This window comes from Equus caballus, chromosome 5 (genome assembly GCF_041296265.1).
Source record: "Equus caballus isolate H_3958 breed thoroughbred chromosome 5, TB-T2T, whole genome shotgun sequence".
NCBI classification, from domain to species: Eukaryota; Metazoa; Chordata; class Mammalia; order Perissodactyla; family Equidae; genus Equus; species Equus caballus.
In genome coordinates, this window is record NC_091688.1 from 40,180,242 (window position 1) to 40,200,724 (window position 20,483).

Here is a 20,483-nt window from a genome sequence, read left to right on the forward strand (position 1 = left end):
TGATGGCCCCATTCCTGTTCAATGTGGCCCGAACCTCAGACCCCCCCCATGCCTCTACCCACAGAGTCTCCAAGGCTGGAAGTGTCCCACCCCCTCCATAGCCCTGAGGAGAGGCTCAGGGGCCAGAGCAGATGGGGCGGAAGGGAGTGGGGGTGAGATAGAAAGCGCCTCCCAGGAGTCCATGTTATTCTCCAGGACATTCTCTGATTCAGCTGCTTGTCTCACCTGTGTCTGTTTACCCCACTCACTTGCACCTCTGTCTGTCTCTCCATTTGTGTCCATCCATCTGTGTGAGTATGTCTCTCTCCTGTCTGTGTGTCTCCACATCTGCAGGTCCTGTCCCTGTCTCCGTCTGCACTGTCTCTCTCTTTGCACCTGTCCCTGGGCTCACCTGTTGGATCTGATCCCACAGCCTGTCTCTCCCACCATGTGCCCTCCCCTTTTCCCTCCAATTGCTCCACCTGCCCTCCTCACGGGGGTGGTGCAGCATCCACCCCACCCATCCCAGGGCAGGAGAGGAGGGCCTATGAACTTGGCCCTCAGGGACCAGCCCCCGCTATCAATCAGCCTGCAGCCCTGGGTCAGACCTCCATTAGCACTAACCAGCTTGGACAAGAGGCAGACACCAGCGGGCTAGGCCTAGGGGTGATAAGACCCAGATTGAATCACTGTGGGGCGGGGGGAGCTTGGCACCCAGGGACATGTGACGGCTACACCATTAGCCCTGAGGAGCCATGGGCAACATGGGTTATTGCAGGAGCTGGCCAGGTGATTGGAAGTGATGGGGCTGCGGGGGTGGGGGGGCTGCTCCTCCTGGGCTCTGGGTTCCCGGCTCCTGGGTGAGAAAGACGGGGGCAAGGCCCAGGTCCTGGGGATAGGGGACCTGATCCAGCCTCCGTGCTGACAGAAGCCTCGGGCCACTCAGTAAGGCCAGTGGTGTCCCAAGGGGTAGAGGGGAAAGGAGACTCCACCTCCTCACTCAGGCAGAATGGGACCTGGAGATGGCTCTGTCCTTAGGAAACAGCCACCTTGTTCAGTCCCTGGTCTCCAGGTGCTGATCTCAAAGCACTTAAAGCCAAGAAGAGTGACAGAGGGGAAGGAATATGGGGTCCTGCCTCCCTCACCATTCCTTTCTCCTGCTCCTGTGTCCCTGCCACACACACACACTCCCTCTCTCTCATCCATTTGTTCTACTTTGTGCACACTCTGTTCTGGGCACCCCAGTACAGGAAAGACTCCCACCAATGCTTCCATCCTGTCCACCATGAAATCTAACTTCCATCCCTCCCACTGCAGCACCAGCCTTCCTGAACGTGAAGTACAGAGATAGGCAAGTGAGGTCTGAAGCTCTGGGAAGCCTGACTTGAGGCTGCCTCACCACCAGGTGAACAGGGTGACCACAGGACTGGGAGGCAAATAACAGCCACGAGGTGGAAGTGACAGCTGCATGGAGAGGGGTAGGCAGCTGAGGGGAACCAGAGAGAGGGCAGATCCCAGAGAGTCATCCCCCTACCTGAGTCCCCATACCCCTTCCCAGAACGACGTCATTCCAAGAATTGGCAAGAGACACGGCCAAGGGGTAATAAATATAATTGCTATGACGGAACCCTGCCTAGAGAAGCAGGACCATCCTCCACTCCCAGGCCCCACTTGTCCCCTCCGGCATGCTGAGGGTGAGTTGGATGCTTTGAGATCACCCTGGGGCTGCTGGGAGCTGTGGGGCTTGCTGAGGGCAGGCCCCATGTTCCAGCTACCCAACCCCAGCCCCCGCGCCAGCCCCCTAGCCCAGGACGTCCAGGTAGACGGGAGGTGCCTGGACCAGGGCTTGCAGCCGAGCATGCACGTCTTTGATGCTGTGTCGTTGCTGGGGCTCCCGCTGCCAGCAGCCCCGCATAATGGCGTAGACCTCGGGTGGGCAGGCACGCGGCCGCTCCAGCTCACGTCCCTGCGTGATGCACTCGATCGCCTGGGGCCACCGAGGGGAGAGAGGAGGGCAGCCTGGGTCGGGAGCAGCAGCGTGAGGCCAGCCCCAGCACTGCCCCTGCCTCACTGAGGTTCTCAGGGCAGGTCACACAACACGTCTGGGCCTCTTGGCTACTAACAATCTAAAAGGATGCAGCGAACCCCAAGATTCCTTTCCACTCTGACACTGAGCAGTGGGAGGGATGAAGGCTGGAGAGACTCTGAGAAGGTTGGGCTGAGGTAGGATTGCTCCTCCAAGGGCTGGAATCAGACCCTCAGAAGACTTGCCAGGTGGGGTGAGGAAGGGGTGGGCCTGAGGCATTTGCCAAATCCATCAGCACAGTGTTGAGGGCTGAATGGAGGAAGGGAAAGCCCTCTGCTTTCCGCTCCAGGGGACAAAAAGAAAACAGAGCTGGATTGCTGGTAAAGGCCTTGACAAATGGCTGGCTGGCATTTTAAGGGAGAGGGCAACCCCACTTTCTTTTCTCTTCTGTCGGTACCACTCTGCTGGGACCTAGGTCCTCTGAAAAGAAACTACAGCTGGAAAGATCAAAGTTAGACTCCAGGAAGGACCGCTAGAGCAGCTAAAAGAGCCAAAGAAGAAGAGATGGTGGCAGGGAGATGGTTGCAGGGACCTGGAGCCTCTTCCCCCTTTTTTCCTCCCTCCCCATTAGAAGACTTGGGTTATAGGCAGCACTAATTCCATTCCTTCTCTCAGTGCTTGAGAAAATTAAAATCTATAACCCTCTCCCCCACCCCACCAGCCTCCAGGGAGCAGACTGCATTAGGAGGAGAAATGGAAACTGACAGCTGCGAGCCAAGGAGGGGGTGGGGGAGCTGCTCTGGGAGACAGAACACCTGGGGCCTGCTCTGACTGTGTCCAGTCAGAAGGGCACGGGGAGGAGGCAGGACCGTCCTTCCTACAGTCTAATCTCCAGCCTTCCTGCTGCAGTCAGGTCCTCCTGTGCTGTGCTCCTCTTCTCACAACTCTCCCACCCTGATAATGCCTATTAGGTCTACAAAATGCAGCTGGGGGGGGGGGGGGTCTGGGCTCCATTTATAAAGTGCTTTGAGGTTCCCCCAGGAGCCCGTTGGGCCTGGGCTTAGGACAGTAAACGGAGGCAAGAATAGGAGAGGGGAAGGACGCAAGGAAAGAACAGGGTTGGGGTGGAGGGAGCGCAGTGTCGGCAGGATGCTGGATGGGTGCCTGCTGGCAGTGGGATGAAAAGCAAAAGGGCGCTCACTTCCCTGAAAAAGGGCTCTCGGAAGGAGCAGGGAAGGGGCGGCCAGCAGGGGGTGACCCGCAGGGCGAGGCTGACCTCTGTGTTGGAGAGCTGGTACCAGGGCTGCTTGCCGTAGGTGAAGATCTCCCAGAGCACCACACCGAAGCTCCACACGTCGCTCTCGGTGGTGAACTTGCGGTAGAGGATGCTCTCGGGCGGCATCCAGCGGATGGGCAGCATCGTGCGGCCTCCCACCTGCCGGTGGGCGGGCGCCGCGTCACCTCCAGGGGGCGCCCGCATCCACAGCCTCTCCCGGCGCAGACCCGGCCCCAGCCCCGTCATTAAAAATAAATAGAAGTGGCTCTCCCGCCCCTGGCTAAGAGGGAAAAACCGATGGTGCCCTTTCTGTCCGGAATAGCGGAGACAGACCCTCCTCCACTGGAGGCCGAGGAGGTAGGAGAGGGGTTAAAAACCAGAGCCAAAGAGTTCTGGCGTGCCCAGCAAGGGCAGGCTCTCCTAGGGGGACTCGGCATCCAGCGTGTGCGCAGTTTGGATGCTGCGGGAGGGTTTGGGACGAAAGACCCTTACGCGGTAATAGTCAGTGCTGTAGATATCCCTGCTCATGCCGAAATCGCCGATCTTGACCACTAGTCCCTGACCCACCAGACAGTTGCGCGTGGCCAGGTCCCGATGCACGAAGTGCAGACCCGCCAGGTACACCATCCCCGCAGCGACCTGGCTAGCCACGGCCAGCAGCTGCCCCAGGCCCAGGGGCCCTGGAGCCACGTCCTCCCCGCCAGCCAGCAGCTTGGCATCAGGCCCGTGGGACCTGCGAGAGAGTAAGGGAGAAGGGCGGGCTGGGAGGGGAGAACCCCCAGGAGCCTGAGGAAGGGGAGGCCGGGGAGCTGGGGTGGAATGGAGGAGGGGACTCAGCGGGAATGGAGAAAGCAAAGAACAGGGGAGCCAGCTGTCTAGAGGGGCTGGGATGAGGAGCCAGAGGTGTGTCCACCTCCAGGGCTTCCACCCAGGCCGACACTTTCCACATTCATGCCTTCCTCTCAAGCAGCCCCTTTGAACTCCAACCGCAGCATTCAGCTGTCCACTGGCCCCTACAACTCTTACCCATGGACACTTCCAGCTTAGCCCTTGTCTAAATGTTCAGCGTCTTCCCTGAGCCTGCCCCTGCCTCAATGAAGGGAACTGCCCCCCAGGCTCTGAGCCTGAAACTTGGGAGTCCTCCTTGATTCCTGTCTCTCTCACCTTTGCCCTCAATATCCAGCCATTCCTGTGGGGTCCTCCTTCATTCCAAAGGTTTCTTCCTTCACCCCACAGCCACCACTCCAGATCTGTCCCTGATCATTCATCTCCATTCCCCACAAGTTCCTTCTTCTGAACCTTTGCCTGAGCTGATGGCTTTGTCAGTACTGCCCTTTCCTACTAGTCAACTTTCTCCTCATCCGGTTATTTCTTCTTTATCCCAGGTATTCGTCACACATCTCCAGTGCGCCAAGTGCCACAGCTACAGTGGAGAGCAGGATGCAGATAAACGGGTCACAGCAGTGCAGTGTGAGGGGCACCTGATGGGCACTCAGGGTAGGGATGGAAGAAGTTAGGGAAGGCTTCCTGGAGGAAGAGGCATCTAAACTGAGATGCAAGCCGTAAGGAAGAGCAGTGGGTAAGCCATTGGAAGGGGTCAGGGACAGGGGTGGGTGAAGTGTCTGGGAGGGAGGCTCAGTGTGCTAGGCAGAGGGAACTGTAAGTACAAAGGCCCGGAGGCAAGAAGGAGCAGACGGCTTCTCCTAGGGCAAGTCTGCCAGACTCGTCTAGGAGCTTTCATGATTCCCTCCCTTGGCTCCCCGTGCTCCGTGCAGCATTTAGAGCCGTTTCTCCACAGCCTGGGCCCCAGATGGCGGCATGCCCCTGGCCCGCATCCCCAGCCCCCAGCGCCGAGCCCACACTGTGTCTGTGAACAAGGGGAAGGGCTCCTCCCTGGCCTTCTCTTGCCTCCAGTTTCTCGGTCACCTCCACACTCATCTCGGGTCTGGCATGGTCTCCCTCCTGCTCCGCACCCTCCATGGGCTCCTCCCCAGCCCCAGGATTAGCTCAGCCGCTGCACTGTCTCCCAGCTGAATTCTGCAGCCTGACTGCATGAACGACCTGTCACTCGTAAGGGAGTGTTTGGGGACCAAATCGTGACCATCACCTGGACAACCACACCATGCTTTCTCATTCAGAGCCACAGTCCCCTTGTTGTCCCTCTTACTGGTGGGGAAACTGAGGTCAGAGAGAAAAGCTACTTGGCAAAGAAGTCTCAGCTAATAAGTTGCAGCTGATTCCAAAGCCTGGCCCTCTTCCTCCTCACATGGCCCCATCCTCACAGGGGGTGATCTCTTGGGAGAAGGACTGACAAAGGGAATGTGTCACCACCCGTGAGTCAGAGGTTGAGAGCAGGGCTGTGCCTGGGGTCACATCCCCTCTGGGCCACTGACTACCTGTGTGCCCTTGGGCAAGTCACTTAAATTTTCTAAGTCTCATATGTGAAATGGGCATGTTTCTTGAAGTTATTAAAATTATCAGCACAGGGCCAGCCCCGGTGGCCTAGTGCCTAGGTTTGGCATGCTCTGCTTCAGTGGGCTGGGTTCCATTCCTGGGCATGGACGTACACCACTTGTGGCCATGTTGTGGTGGTGGCCCACATAAAAAGTGGAGGAAGACTGGCAACAGATGTTAGCTCAGGGCGAATCTTCCTCAGAAAAAAAAATATATATATATATATATATATATATCAGCACCAAGCAGTAAACGTATCAGAGTTGTTCTGTCCAAAGCCAAATAAATGAATTTTTGGTAACTCTCTTCAAGTATAAATTGCCATATATGCTTGGAGACTTTGAAAAATAAAGATATATTTATATTATTATACAATAGTCCCTCCTTATCAGCAGAGATCTGTTCCAAGACCCCCAGTGGATGCCTGAAACCGTGGATAGTACCGAACCCTATATAGACTGTGTTTTCTCCTGATACATACATACCTATCACAAAGTTTAATTTATAAATTAGGCACAGTAGGAGATTAACAACCATAACTAATAAGATAGAACAATTGTAACAATATACTGTAATAAAAGTTATGTGACTCTCTCTCACTCAAAATATCTTATCGTACTATCCTCATCCGTCTTCTTGTGATGATGTGAGACGGTACCATGCCTACGTGATGAGATCAAGTGAGGTGTAGGCATTGTGCCACGGTGTTATTTTTGGACCTCGGTTGACCACAGGGAACTGACACTGTGGATAAAGGGGGACTACTGTACAGATATATAGGTACAAGCATGTACCGCCATGATAAGAAAGAACTGTACAGTATATAACGTGGTGCCTGAACATAGAAAGTGCCTGACAAACGTTTGTTGTTGTTGCTGTTGTCTAGTTATCTTAACTGCCACCTCCTACAGGCCTGGCTTCTGCGTGCCACACACAAATGCACACGGACCCTCTGCAAAGCCCTCCCGTCCTGAAGTTTGAGCTCAGGACTTCCGCTAGCTCAGCCTCCCTGACTGCTGTGCTCCCTGTCTACCTCCCTGACACTCCGTCCTTCGCCCAGACTGTCACATTCACACATCTGCCTCAGAGCTCCTTGGGGACAGGAGCCATGCCTTCCTGCTTCTTCTTGGTGTCCCTCCTCAGTTCAAAAGACAAGCAGAGACGTGCCTGTAGGGAAGGGGGGACGGGGCTCAGAGCGCGGGGCCAGGGGCCAGCGCTGGGGCCAGGCGCTCGTACCGGAGGAAGCGGTTGAGGTCACCATGCCGCATGTACTCAAAGACCATGAGCAGCGGGCGGCCCTCGGTGCAGACGCCGAAGAAGCGCACGATGTGCTGGTGCTGCAGCATGGTGAGCAGCTCGGCCTCGCGCTGGAAGTCTTGCCGAGCGCTCTCCGACACCTCTTTCAGCGCCTGGGTGGTAGGGCCAGGGACAGGACTGAGTGGGGGCCCAGCCCTCACCTCCCCACATCCAAGGTGGCCCACCTTGTGAGCCCCAAGTTGTGAGCCATGCCAGACCCCAGCATGCCACCCCCCAGCTTGACCACCCTGTCCTGGAATGATGGTGCTCCAGGAGGTGGACCCAGGCCAGCCGTCCCTCACGGACAAGGTCCTACCTTGACGGCCACCAGCATCTTGTCCTGCTCAGGCAGCAGGTTGTGGCACTCGGCAAGGAAGACCTTCCCAAAGGCACCCTCCCCCAGCTCCCACTTGAGCACGATGTCTCGGCGCTTGATGTGATGAACACCTGCGGAGGGGCTGGCAGGATCACACAGGAGCCCAGTTTTGGGAAGGATGGGGTGGGGGCAAGGACGGGACTGTGTAGCAGGGCTGTATGCTGCACAAGGGTGCCAGCCAGGGGATGGATGGGGACTGAAATTGAGCCTTTACTGCTTCACCACGCCCCGTGCTGTGGGGTGGATGGGGTGGGGGTAGGGTGGAAGGAAGGCTTGTTCAGACCTGGGGTGGGCAAAGGTGATGACACAGTAGCTTCTACACACACACACTCACGCGTATGCACGTGTGCACCCAAACGTGTCTACAGGCTCGCCCCCACCCTTGACCCAGCACAGCCCCTCACAGGCATCACTGAAGTATTGTGGGTTCTCGATGATGTGGCCTTGGAGCCCAGAGCCTTTGCCCTCAGTAGGAGACAAGGAGCTACCACCCAATGTCATGAAGTGCAGGGACATGGCCAGTCCATCCTCTGGAGCCAGCACAGCGGGACCTGGGGAGGAGACAGAGCTACATGGAGGAGTCACAGCCCAGGCACATACCTTGGCCCCTGCCAGGTTGCAGGGTGCCAAGTGACCCCATCTTGTGACTTGCAGGGGAGGAACAGAAGAGCTAGGGAGCAAGACAGCAGGCGGGGGAAGGGGAGGTACTGTGGCCTCTCTCTGTCTGGAGCCTCTCCAACCCCAGGCCCCATGGGCCGCCAAAGAACTCCCCCACCGCCCCCCCGCAGAGCTCAGCCCTCCCAGACCCACTTAGTGTTTGACTACAATCCAGCCGCCAATTAGCAGCTGCTCCCTCTGAAACTACCCCAGCAGCAGCCCCGACACACACGCTCTCGAGCCCGCAGCCAGGCCCTCACGTACCCCAAACACGCACTCGCTCAACTCCACGTGTGCACAGGCCCCTCGTGCAGAGGACAGAGTCAGAAAGAGCCAGGAGGAAACCAAGCCAGCAGGACAGACTGACAGCCCGCCCCTCTGCAGCCCCCCAACTCACGGTTGATGCCAAACTTGTTCCTCCGTCCACATTTGTTGAGCACAAGGAACAGCGTAGAAAGGAAGAGGCAGGCAAAGACAGCCAGGCCCACGGCCACAGAGACCTGGGGGTGGGGGGTTAGATCTGGGGCTTCTCCTGTGCTCTCAGAGCTCCCCGATAGCAAACTGTTTCTCCATCTTGCAGAGGAGCCCAGAACCAGGCTCCCCACCTGCCTCCTCCCCGCCGTGCCCCAGGCCGTGGTTGTGACGGTGGCTGACCAAGCCCCCCCCAGACTGTAGTGATCCCCACACTCTGATCAGAAGTGACATGCAGATGAGCGCCCAGCCCAGCCTCCCAATCCCAATTCCTCGACAAGCTTCCACCCCGCAAGCTCACCCCAAAGTGTGTCTCATCCTTCTTCTCCACTGGGTCTCTGGATGTGCTGTTTGTGTCTGGGGGACACAGAGCAGGAAAGGTGGGCCTTGGCACACACCAAGTCTCCTCTAGCAATTCCCCACCCTGGCCCCAGCTGACCCCTCGGGGATCAGGTCAGCTGTGCCCTCTGCCCCAGCCTCAGCTCCAGGGGCCAGACAGACATGCCCTCCAGCCTGGGCTACTCACCCACTGGCGAGAAGGAGACTGCAGCGGGAGGGAGGAGAGAAAGCAGTCAGATGGGAGAGGAGAGCAGCAAGCCCCTTCCCCCTCTGGGATCATCCCTTCATGGGGTGGAGGTGAGATGGGGCAGTGGGGCTGCTGGACCTCAAGGGAGATGATGCACATGGCCCTTTTCCAGCTGGGCTGTGGATGCCCTGGGACACGGCTCTCTCTTCAGCCAGCTCAAGTGGATGGAATAGCTCAGGGGTTCAGGACTCCTGGGGCTTGGGGGAGGCAGGGGCAAGGAGGCCAGCACAGAGCTGGACACCAGAATTCCAGGCTCCTTTCTGTCCAGGACCAGGCACTCCAACTTCTGGGGTCAGGATCACAGCAGGAAGTGGGCCAGGCCTCCCTGGACACCTGGATCTGTACCCAGGTGGAGCCCAGGGAGCAGGGGCAGGGTTCAGGGTGGCCCTCGCACCAGGGATGGGGTCCTCAGGGTTGAACTCGAAAGGGTTGTCCATGAAGGCGACCATGACGGAGGCGGAGTCCTGGCCATAGGGGTTGGTAGCCAGCAGCGTGTAGTTGCCGTTGTTGACGTGGGTGGGCTGGTTGAGGCGCAGGCAGCCGTGCCGCATAGTCTCGTTGGCCGCTGACTCTAAGAACTCGGTGAAGATGAAGCTGGTCTCATTGAGCACAGAGCCGTTGAAGAGCCAGCGCAGAGTGGGTGCTGGCTGCCCGTCCACTGAGAAGGGGATGCACCAGTGGTGCTGCTCCACCGCCGTCTGCAGGTGCACGCTGGCTGGGACTGTGAGCCAGAGAGTCACAGTGAGAAGTCAGGGGGTATCTGAAGGGAACCCAGCCCGAACCTGACAGGTCCAGGGGAGGAAGCTGGGGAGAGCCAGAAATCAGATGGTGGGCCTAAGAGAAACTGGTCAGGAGGCCCTAAGACGTTCACAAGGAGAAACATTTTGAAGACAGTGGACAGTATATCTTAAATAAAGCAGGCAGCAGGTGTATGAAATTCAGAAGCTTAAAGAATTTAAGAGGAGGGCTTAAAGTATATAAGTAATAGCCTTAGAGACGTGGGGTACCAGTTTATAGAAATTAAACATGGAGTTTTTTGGATAAGGGTAAAATTAAGTGTCATCAAACTTAAGAAGATCGGGAGGAGGCCTAAACATCAAACAAGCAAAAAACCCAGTTAAAAACCTTTTTGAAAAAAGATATGGGTTTGAAATAGACCCAACCTGAAAAAAGGGAAATCCCCTCAATAATAGAAAATATATATATATAATCAACATCTACAGTTGATACTGGAATTCTAGCCAGCACTCCTGCAATGGAATACTATTCAGCAGTGAATTGAATGACCTATAGCTGCTCCCATTAATATGGATGAATCTTACAAATAAAATGTTGAGTGAAAGAAACTAGACATAAAATGATACTTACAGTACGATTCCATTGATATATGTACAAGAACAAAACGAGACCATATCGATAGGGAAGGATATGTGTGTAAAATTATTTTTAAAAGCAAGGAAATGATTATCACAAAAGTCAGGATGGGGTGGAAGAGAAGGACGGGCTCTGAATGGGGAAAGGAAGGGAGTGTCTTCTGAAATGCTGGTAAGAATAATTGTTGTTTAAAGTGTTTATCTTTTATGTACATATCTATGTACGTTATATTTCAGAAGAAAAATTATATAACGTAGAAGATTTAAAATAATTTGTTGGCAGACCTAGAGAAATTAGGCAGCAAGCCTAAAGATGAACTTGGCAGAGGGATTTCTTCTTTTAAAACTAGGATGTAGGGTGAAAGTCCTACAAAGGGACGGGCATGAAGAAATACAGCAGAGCATTGAGAACAGCGGGGCAGCTGGCGTTGAGGGCCTCAGGTAGCAAGACTTGGGCAGGGGGCCAAAAAGAAATCCATCTGCGTCCCTCTGGCCTTGACAAGCCCCCAGGACTTCCCCCAAAGGATCAGGTTTTCATGGGAATCTGGAAACAGCTGGGAGGGAGCAGCTGTGGAGACATACATCCCACCCCCTTCCTCCAGCCCCCCACCCTCACATCCTCTTTTCAGGGGAGAAGGGATGGGGGTGGGTACAGGGGCAGACATTGGGACTCACAGGAGACGTTGACCTGAACAGAGACTTCAGCCCGGCCCACATCATTCTCTGCCCAGCATGTCACATTCTTCCTATTGAGATCACTGGTGACATTGGCCAAGGTCAGCCCCAGGGATGGTAGACCCCCAGATTGCTGAATCAGGGAAGAGAGAGGAAAACCAGGAAGAGTGTCAGCTGGCTTGGGGCTGGAGGCAGGGGACTGGAGCTGATGTCTTTGGGGGGCCCCTCTGGCTCCACATGGAAAAAGAGAGGGGGACTGGAAGGGGAGTAGGCTGAGGGTAGAGATATGGGAGAGAATATGGCAGGAAATAGCCCTCCTCCCTTAGAGCTTGTTCGAAGGCTATCTCCTGGATCATTTATTTAATGATCTGAAAAACCTAGACCATAACCAATGACCTCAAAATAGGCACAAATACCCTGAACCAAAACCACTCATCTAAGCAGATAAATAGAGTTCATGAATCCCAAATACCAAATATACACAACTCACTGAAGAGCCAACTAGCACCTCATCACCTACGCATTCTTGTTTTACACAGTTCTAACAAACTTAGTCTCAGCCCGAGGAAGATCAGAAACAAAGAGATGGCGCTGATAACAGGGCAGCAGGTACAAGCAACAGTAGCCTCGTGACCTCCTTTGGCAGATGAAGACAGAGAGTGAAGTTAGAGAGGCAAAGTGACTTGATTCTGAGTCATCAAAAGATTGAATCAGGTTCAGATTCTCTTCCTAAGAAACCATGGACATGTGGAAGTTATCTGACCTTAAGACAATTCTTAATCTTGCTGAACCATGGGGGTTTTTTTTGTTTTGTAAGCTGAAGAGGTAGACAGAATGATCTTTCATCATTTTAAATGATCTTTCATCATTTTAGAAAGCTATTTTCATAAAATGATGAAAATAAATGGAGTAGTGGACAAATCCCATTTATTTGGAAATTTCATAATTTCCAGATAAACGTGGAATCTTTTGAATAAATGCCAGAGGAGGTGAAGTTTCCCTTGGCTTCCATTGGAATATGTGAATTCAAAGATTCCAGAAGAGCTCTCCAGCCTCCCGGGCACGCTCTGGTTTCCAGCCACCTCCGGGGAAGCCTTCCTTAAGCTTCTCGGGGCTGCCCACTCCTCCAAGTCACCCTGGGGTATGGCGTCCCGTTAACTCTTCCCTTGGAGCTGCTCTGCCACCCTTTACTCTCCTGAGGGTGACCAGCCTCCCCTCCTCTCCATTTAACCCAGTTAGGGTGTGACTTTTCTATAAGAAGTTTCTAGAACACATGAGTGGTAGCAAATATGTAAATCTCCCAAAAAGCAAAGCAAAAACCTGGAATTTCTCAAAACACTCAGTTGATCAAAGGTCTCTCCACAGATGGCCATGGCCAACCTCTTGCCTCTGCCTTGTCCCTTTCCGTGATTCACTCTTGGTGGCTTTGATCTCCGGGAAGGGAAACCACTCCATGGCTAGTGGTCCCTCCGCCATGTCTGGACCCCCCTCCTCCAGTAGTTCCTCCTTCAATATTGTTCCTGGGGAGTCCAGCAATTCTGGGGTTGACTCTCCTCCCAAAGTGAGGGTCTCCAAACTGAAGTCACACCCCTGGTCCTGTTGGCCTGGCTCCTCCCATGAGGTGGACCCTGTGTGTCTACCCAGAAGGGGCCAGGTTTTTGGGTGGGTACAGCCTTCTTGCCAACAAGGCCTCCTGCGTCAGCTGTGGCTGCTCTCAGCTTCCTGTCGCCAGCTGAGGACAAAGGGCAAGGCCTATGAAGGTGCCCAAAGACCATCTGGATAACAGAGGTAGAGGCCAGAGAGTGCCCAGAGGCAGGCAGGACATCAGAAAGCCATCACATCCACCTCTTCAGTTGACAGATAAGAAAAATGACATGCAGGCAGATTAAGGAATTTTTCCAAAAAGTCATTCCAAAAATGAATTAATCAGAAAGCTGAAACCAGACCTGTGCCTCCTTTACTATCATACACTCATCACACACAACAGAGGATGCTGCTTCCAGAATCTCCAGAAAAAAAACGGATTTCCCCCAAGAACTCGCCTGGTTGCAGGCTCACAAATATCGCACCGTCTCCCTGGGCCTCAGTTTCCTTATCTAGAAAGGGGCTGGGAGGGAGGGATGGTCTGTGGGGTCCCCCTCAGCTCCAATATGTGAAGGCTCTGTGACCCTCTGACATGCAGCCAGCATTGTTTTCCCAGAGAGGGGGCCGAAGTCTTGGTGGATCCAGCAGAGCCTGGGGTCCCTGCTGGGCCAGGGCCCATCCTGAGGGCATGCGTGTGCCTGTAGTTGCCCCACAGCATCAGCCCAAGCTCCATGGATCTAAACCATCTCTGTCCATCCCTCGCCCATGTGTGCTTCTTACTGGTTGCCTCTCTTTCCGGGTCTTTGTCCCCACAGCCCCGTCCAGGCCTCGCCCAGGGTGAGGGGGAGCGGGGGTGGGGAAGGGCTCCTCACCATCACTGTGGCTGACTCCTCCAGCTCCGTGAGGATCCAGCCGGCCTGCTCCAGGCCCTGCCCCTCCACCTGGCACTGCAGCCACACGTTGTCCCCCACGTCCACAGAGGCATTGGGCACCTGGACCTTCAGCAGGGGCACGCCTGGCCGCCCAGGATCCCCGAGGGGTGTTAGAGCAGGGAGTGGCCTCAGAACCTTACCCCAAGGCAGTGCTCCTCCCCCCACCCTCCTCAGTGACCCTGAGCCCCCCATTGGCCATGGGCCCCAACTTTCAGTTTCCCCCAGCTCTTGGCAATGCCCCAGGCCCCCTTCAGTGCCTGCTCCCCAAGCCCTGCTCCATGTCCTCTCCCCAAGCCCATAACTCTTTCCCAGCCCCTTACAACACGTCCAGCACCTACCACAGTTGGTGTTGGACATGAGGGCAAGGGGCCCCTGCTGGTGGCACTGCAGCTTCTGTTCACGTACTCCGCCCAGCCCCTCCTCCTCCCAGCGCTGCAGCCAGCGCAGGGCACAGGAACAGTCCAGAGGGTTCCCCAACAGGACTCTGGCGGGCGTGGGGGACACCAAGAGAGTCAGGGAAGGGACAGGTGGTGAGCCTGGAGCCCCAGAGAACGAAGTACTACAGTAAGAGGGAGCGCATTTAGTCAGTGGGGTGGACTGTCTAGAGGTGAAGGAGTGGGGACACAGGAGAAGTTCCTCTCAGGGACCCCAGTAACAAGACATTATTAAAAGAAATAGAATGCAGATCAAAGACGGCCGGCTGTGCGCCACACGGAATTCCCTTACCCTGGGCTCCCCAGGGTGACAAGCCAGGTGAGGGCTCTGAGCAGGGTGACAAGGAAGGAAGGGCACTGCCTTCCGGATGACCCAGAGACCTTAGGTGTCCACCAAGCACACGTGGACCACTGCTGTCGCCCATCCCATGCGCATGATGTGCTGGGAATGTGGGCGAACGTGCCCGTGTGCACAGGCGGTGGGCCTGTGGGTCTGCTCAGCACAGGCCCAGAGAATTGTGCCAGCCCCCAGCCTCCTGAGCACGTACAGATCAGTCGTCCAGGCCAGCTCTCCATGCCACCCCCCGCCCTGCATGCCCCCAGAGCAGTAACCCCTCAGCAGCTGGGCCTGCAGCCTCCCCTTTGATGGGGGGTTCACAGGCATGCACAGAGTCCCCAGTCTCAGCTCACAGCCAAACACGCAGTCCCCAAAGGGAGCCACCCCCTCCAGTTCCACGTAGACACAGCCACATACCTTACACAGAGACACAAGTGCCCACGGACACACACATCTCACACACACACCCCTGCACACTTGCTGCTCTTGTCCCTGGGAGCCCCCACACTCACAGTTGCTGTAAGGAGAGGCCCTGGACAGTTTTCCAGGAGAGAGACTTCAGAGCATTGAAGGAGAGATTCCTGCAGGAGTCGAGACAGAACGAGACAGACCCTATGAGCACCTGCCACCCACCCTCAGCTCTGACCCAGAGGGAGAGAGGGGAGGGGAGGAGCCAAGGATGAAGTTGACATCTCGCTTCCCCCTCCCAACCCTGGCCACTAGAACCAGCCAGAGAGGCAATGAGGGTGAATCCCACTCTTCTCCCTGGGACAACAAGGGTTAACCCCACTTAACCCCCTCCCCAGACCCCAGGGAGCAGGTTCTGAGAGAAGAGCCGCTCCGCCCTCCCCCACCCTTGGCCCCAGCTGGCAAAGTGCTGAGGCCCCAGCTGGGGGAAGGGGCTCCATCTGTGCTCCCCTGCCCACAGAGCCCAGGACAGGGCCCAAGGAGGAGGCAAGACCACGGCTCCCACAATGCCTTGCCCCCTACTGGATGACAAGGATCTCAGAGTGCTTCCTCAGGTCCCTTCCCCACTCCTCCTTCCTTCCCCTCCTCAGAGACTAATGAAAGACTCTGGAAGGGACCCCAGGCCCCAAGCCCCCTAGCTGTAGAGATGGAGATAGTGAGCTCAGCAGGGGGCCAGCTCCAAGCCACACAGGAAGCTGGTTTAGGAACCCCAGTACTCTGTGACTTGCACCAGGCTGCCATTCCCGGGACCCTCTGCCTCTGAGGGCCTGCCCTGACACCTCTCCTTGCCTGGCTGTCCTATAGTTTGTGGGGGCTGAGTTGAAGAGACACCACCACACAGGGATCAGAAAGACCACCCACTTTAGCCCCAGACAGATCTGGGTGTGGTTCTGTCCTGCCACTTACAGCTGTGTGGCCTCAGCCCAGAGACTTAACCTCTCTGATTCTCAGAACCTTCATCTATAAGATGGGGATAACACTATCTCTCTCACCAGATTGACTGTGAAGATTCACTGGCAGAGGCATTGTGAGGGGTCACGAAGTACACATTTTTAACTGAAGTTTTATTGTTGCTAAATCACTGGACACAACAGAGAGTTTAGAGTGCCCAGCACAACTCTGAGAATGACAGGCCCCAAGGCCCCTCTCATCTCTCATATGCCCGTCGTGCAAAGGGGGAGCTGAACTCCTGCCCTCAGAAGGCCACGGAGGGGCTGCCAGGGACTCCAAGGGTCTCTCCTTTGGAGGGCTCTCCTGCCCACCCCTGCCCCTCCCTGTCCCCTGCAGGAGGGGTGGCCATGACTCCCAGGAAAGGGGAGGGTGATGAGTGGCAGATCTGAGACCCCAGCTCCCCGGCCACCCCAGGGGCCAGGGAGGGAGTGGCAGATGGAGTCCCAGCTAGTACCTGGTGTGTATCTGAAACCTGGGAAGAAAAATGGGGCGTGAACCTATGAGAAGTGTCCCTGTAGCATGAAGCATGGAAGTAAGATAGCAAGAAGGACCTTCTAGCTGCCAGGGGTGGGAGCTGAGAGCACGACCTCCCTGAAGTCAATGAGAAGAATCCCCAGGAGAATGGGTGAGCCGACTTCCCTGACCAGGCTGGGCCTTCCTCAGAACAGTTCCTGGGGAGGGCCAAGCCCATTAGCCACCCAGTCCTGGATGTCCTCCCAGCCCCTCTGCCCAGCCCCAGCCACTCACAGGCGACTGAGCCGAGGAGTGAAATGGAAGGCATCTGGCGCCACGAAATGGAGACCACTCTTCACGATGGTGCTGGGGAGGGTGCAGAGGGTCAGCGCCCAGGGCCGTAGCCACCCTGGCCTCTCTGCCCACGCCAGCCCCAAGTCCCCAGTGCTGAGCCCTGGAGCCCTCCCCATGCCCTCATAGCCTCCTCAGCTACCCTGGGCCCCTAAGACCCCTGAGTTTTCTGACCTCCTCCAGCCCCTCAGTCCTCAGCCTCCCAAGTCCCCCAGGTCCTTAGTGCCCTTGAGCCTCTGGTCCCCCAGGCCCTGTGCTGAGCCCCACAGCCACAGTCCCCAGCCCCCTCACAGGTTTCTCAGCTCCCCCAGGCCCCGCAGGTCATTGCGCTCCAGACGCTGCAGATTCTGCTGGTTCTCGATGTAGCTGTGGGGAGAGGGATGGGAGTCACAGCGGCTCAGGCCCACAGTGGAGTTCCCATAGCCACCCATCTGCTTCCCTCACAACCACACATGCATGTGTGCACACATGCACACTCACGTGCTCACAGTCACATACAGACCTGTTTACACACATACACGTGCACGGGCATGCACACACACGCATACACATATGCACAGAGACACACCTCCTCACATACAGTCATGCATGCATGTGCATGCATGCATCCTAGCACCATCACACATCTCTCACATGTGCGCACACAGTCATGCACATACACACGCAGAGGCATAAACATATGCACAGGAACACACCTCCTCACGTAGTCACACATGCACATGTGTGTGCACGAACATGTGCATGCTTACACTCTCACACAAGGACACACGTATATATCTCTCACAAACACACACATATAAGTGTGAGAATGTGTGTGCATACTCACGTTCATAAACACACACAAGTCCACTCTCAGCTAGGTGTTCAGCTCTTACGCACAGGGCCTCTCCTGCACATGCTCAACAATGGGGGTCATGCTGAAACGCTTGCTTCCACAAAGGGCCTCGTCACTGCCACTGCCCCACCCAGCACGGAGGAAGCCCTGGGGTCATGCAAATATACCTGGCGCTCCCAAACACGCCTGCTCTGGGCTCACCCATCGCGCCACACACACATATACACACCCCACCCTCTCCCCTCAAGGCCACTGGCCCCTCCTCACACTCAAGCAGCAACCCCTACTCCCCCACCCCATCTTTCAGCAGAGCAAGCGAGAGGCATGGAGGCTGTCAGTCAGGGACCCCTTGAACCTCTGCCTGCCCTAGGAGGGACCCAGGAAGGAGGAGAGGTGCAATGAGAAGATGGAGTCAGAGTTGGGGCGCGGACTGGCTGAGAGAGCAGCGATGGGAAGGCTCAACATCGGGGGCAGAAAAACACCGACAAAGAGAAACGGACAGGAAAAGACTGGCAGAGAGAGAGAGACAGGCAAGGAGAAAGACAGATAAGGAAAGGGAGACAGATAGATAAGGACAGAGAGCCAGAGAAAGCAAGATAGGGAGACGAGAAATAAAGAAGTAAGAGCAGGCATGTGGGAATGGGGGATGGCTGACGCCCTATGCCCTGCCCCACTTCTGGATCTGGAACACCACCGAGTTCCTGAGAAGTCAGCTGCCCGGCAGCGGGACGTCAGCGTATCCCACACACACACACACACACACATGCCAGGGGCCCCTGACTCATTGCCTGTTCTCAGAACTCTCCCCCTCTACCCTCTTACTTCCCCTAACTTGTGGGAACCAGGAGCAGCCTGAGTGACCCCTCTCCCTGTCCCCAGCCTTGGCCCCAGCAGGAAAGCCAGGTATCAGGTCCTCAGTCCCCTGATGCCCAGGGAGGAACCTCCAGTGACTCCGAGGGTGAGTAGGTCCCTGTCCTGCCCACACCCCCAGTCCCTGCCCAGAGGGTTTAGAGCTGTGGGGACCCAAGGAGGAGTGATAATGCAGTGGCCGGGTGTGTCGGAGCTGTCAGGCAGCGTGCTCAAAGCTGCCTCATTCGTTTGGATTCATAATCAATCTGTCTGTTCGAGTCCATTATCTCCTCGTTAGCTCTGCGGGTGAGGGAGGAGGAGGGGACCGTGCAAGCGAAGGCAGGGGGTCAGGCTGCCGCCCCACCCAGAGGGACATCGCAGCTCACTACCCTGCATGCCTCCTGGTCCCCAGCCCCAGCCTATCCATGCCGCCCCTCCCTCCCTCCAGCCTGAACCCACTTTGGGCTTGGAAGGGGACTGGGAAATGAGAGAGCTGATGCGGAACAGTCAGGAGGCTGGGCTGCTCTGAAGACCCAGGGTGATGAGTGGACTGAACTGGGGGTGGCAGCTTGGATCTCATGCCCCCTCCCATCATGCAGAGAGAGACCGAGGTCCAGACCAAGACAAGGCCATGTCCTCTCCTCCTGGTCTCCCTAGGGCCATTAGAGAGAGAGACTGAGTACCTTCCCGTTAATTACCAAGATATACCCGAGTAACTCAGTGCCAATTCTTGCAGCCTGCTCAAGTAACTTCCAGACAGTGATGGCCCCTGCCTCAGATACCTTCCAGCCCATCACTGCAGGAGGCCAGGTTTCCTTGCCCACCCTCTACGCCCCCGGCCACAGGAGGAGGATTTTCTAGCTGTTCATCCCCTCTCCTAGAAGTCTTGCTGGCCCCACCAGCCACATAGAATACTCAAGTATTTTCCAGTCATCACCACGTGATGCTTGAGTACCTCTAGGCCAATTATTACAGAATACTCCCATAGGTTTCTCCAGCTGCTAAAAAGTACTTGAGTATTTTGTAATCAATTACTGCAGGATGTCAGAGTACTGCAGAATGTTGGAGATTCCTCCCAGTCTTGGGCCCTGAAGGGAGGAGAGTGTTCCTCAGCAACGGCCTTAACTCTCTGCCCCAAGTAGGGAGACAAGGGAGGAAAGGGAGATGGGGGTGGGGAGAAGGAAGCCGGGAAGGGGTCGTGGGATCCAAAATCAAGAGGTCGTGAGGACAAGAGATGGTGGAAATAGGGAGAAGCTGCGACTCCTCACACCTCCCACCTATTCCAGTTCAATTCCCAATTCCAGGGAAAGAGTTGGCCTTGCCTCGTCATGACAAAGAAGGAGGTGAGGTCCAATTTCCCCCTGGAAAGGAGATATGGCGGTAAGAGCGCCGAGTGAGGGGTTCTCCGCAGCTAGCCACCCCCCTGCACGAGGCCGTGCTTAGGCTCTTGTCTGAGCTCCAGAAAGCGGCTTCGAGACTGCGGGGCTCTCTCAGACCTGGTGTACCGAAAGCCACCCTGGATCTCCCCGAGGCTGCACTGAGATCTAGGCAACGTCTAGGCAGTAACTGCGGTGGCTGCCAGGGCAGCGGCGGCAGCGGAGAAAAGTCCAGGCACAACCGAGGGCTGCCGCGGTACCAGCTTCCCGCCGCGCCTGCCCCTCCGGACCCAGCTAGCAGGCGGGGAGTCCGCGCCCTCGGGGCACGGCTCTGCCCGCCGGTCCCCGCGCCCCCTCGCCCGCCGGACACTCACAGCTCCGTCAGGTTCTCGGCGCCCGGCAGGTGGCGGAGGCTATCCAGGGCCCCAGGCTGGGTGCAGCGCAGCCCCGAAGGGCCGTGGGGGCAGCAGGCATCGGGGCAAGGTGCGGCGCCGGCAGATGCCAGCATCAGCCAAGCCAGCAGGCTGCCCGGCCCGGTAGCCCGACCGTGCCAGCCGAGCTGTCCGCGCCGTCCGCCTCGCAGCATCGCGGCGGCGCCCGCCTCGCCCCGGCCGGGCCGCCGTCTGTGCGCTCGCAGCAGCGGCTGCCGGGCCTCCCGCGACATGTGCGCTGGGCGGTGTTAAAGACCCAGCCGCCAGGAAAGGGCGGAGCCAGCGGCCCCCGCCCGGACCCGCCCCGCCCCCT

At 56.5% G+C, this 20,483-nt stretch overlaps 1 protein-coding gene across 1 annotated transcript; it reads right to left on the reverse strand.

Annotated features, from left to right (window-relative positions):
* Positions 1–1,573: 1,573 nt before the first annotated feature.
* Positions 1,574–20,428, reverse strand: NTRK1 (neurotrophic receptor tyrosine kinase 1). The gene is made up of 17 exons (XM_023640974.2): positions 20,114–20,428; positions 16,971–17,045; positions 16,623–16,694; positions 14,969–15,037; positions 14,024–14,169; positions 13,626–13,768; positions 11,170–11,302; positions 9,516–9,842; positions 9,062–9,079; positions 8,837–8,892; positions 8,462–8,564; positions 7,812–7,958; positions 7,348–7,478; positions 6,972–7,144; positions 3,774–4,014; positions 3,282–3,440; positions 1,574–1,966 (listed from the first exon to the last, which is right to left on the reverse strand). Exons 1-17 carry the CDS (start codon positions 20,401–20,403, stop codon positions 1,781–1,783), a joined length of 2,469 nt encoding a protein of 822 aa, XP_023496742.2. The 5' UTR covers positions 20,404–20,428; the 3' UTR covers positions 1,574–1,780.
* Between the last annotated feature and the right edge of the window lie 55 nt (positions 20,429–20,483).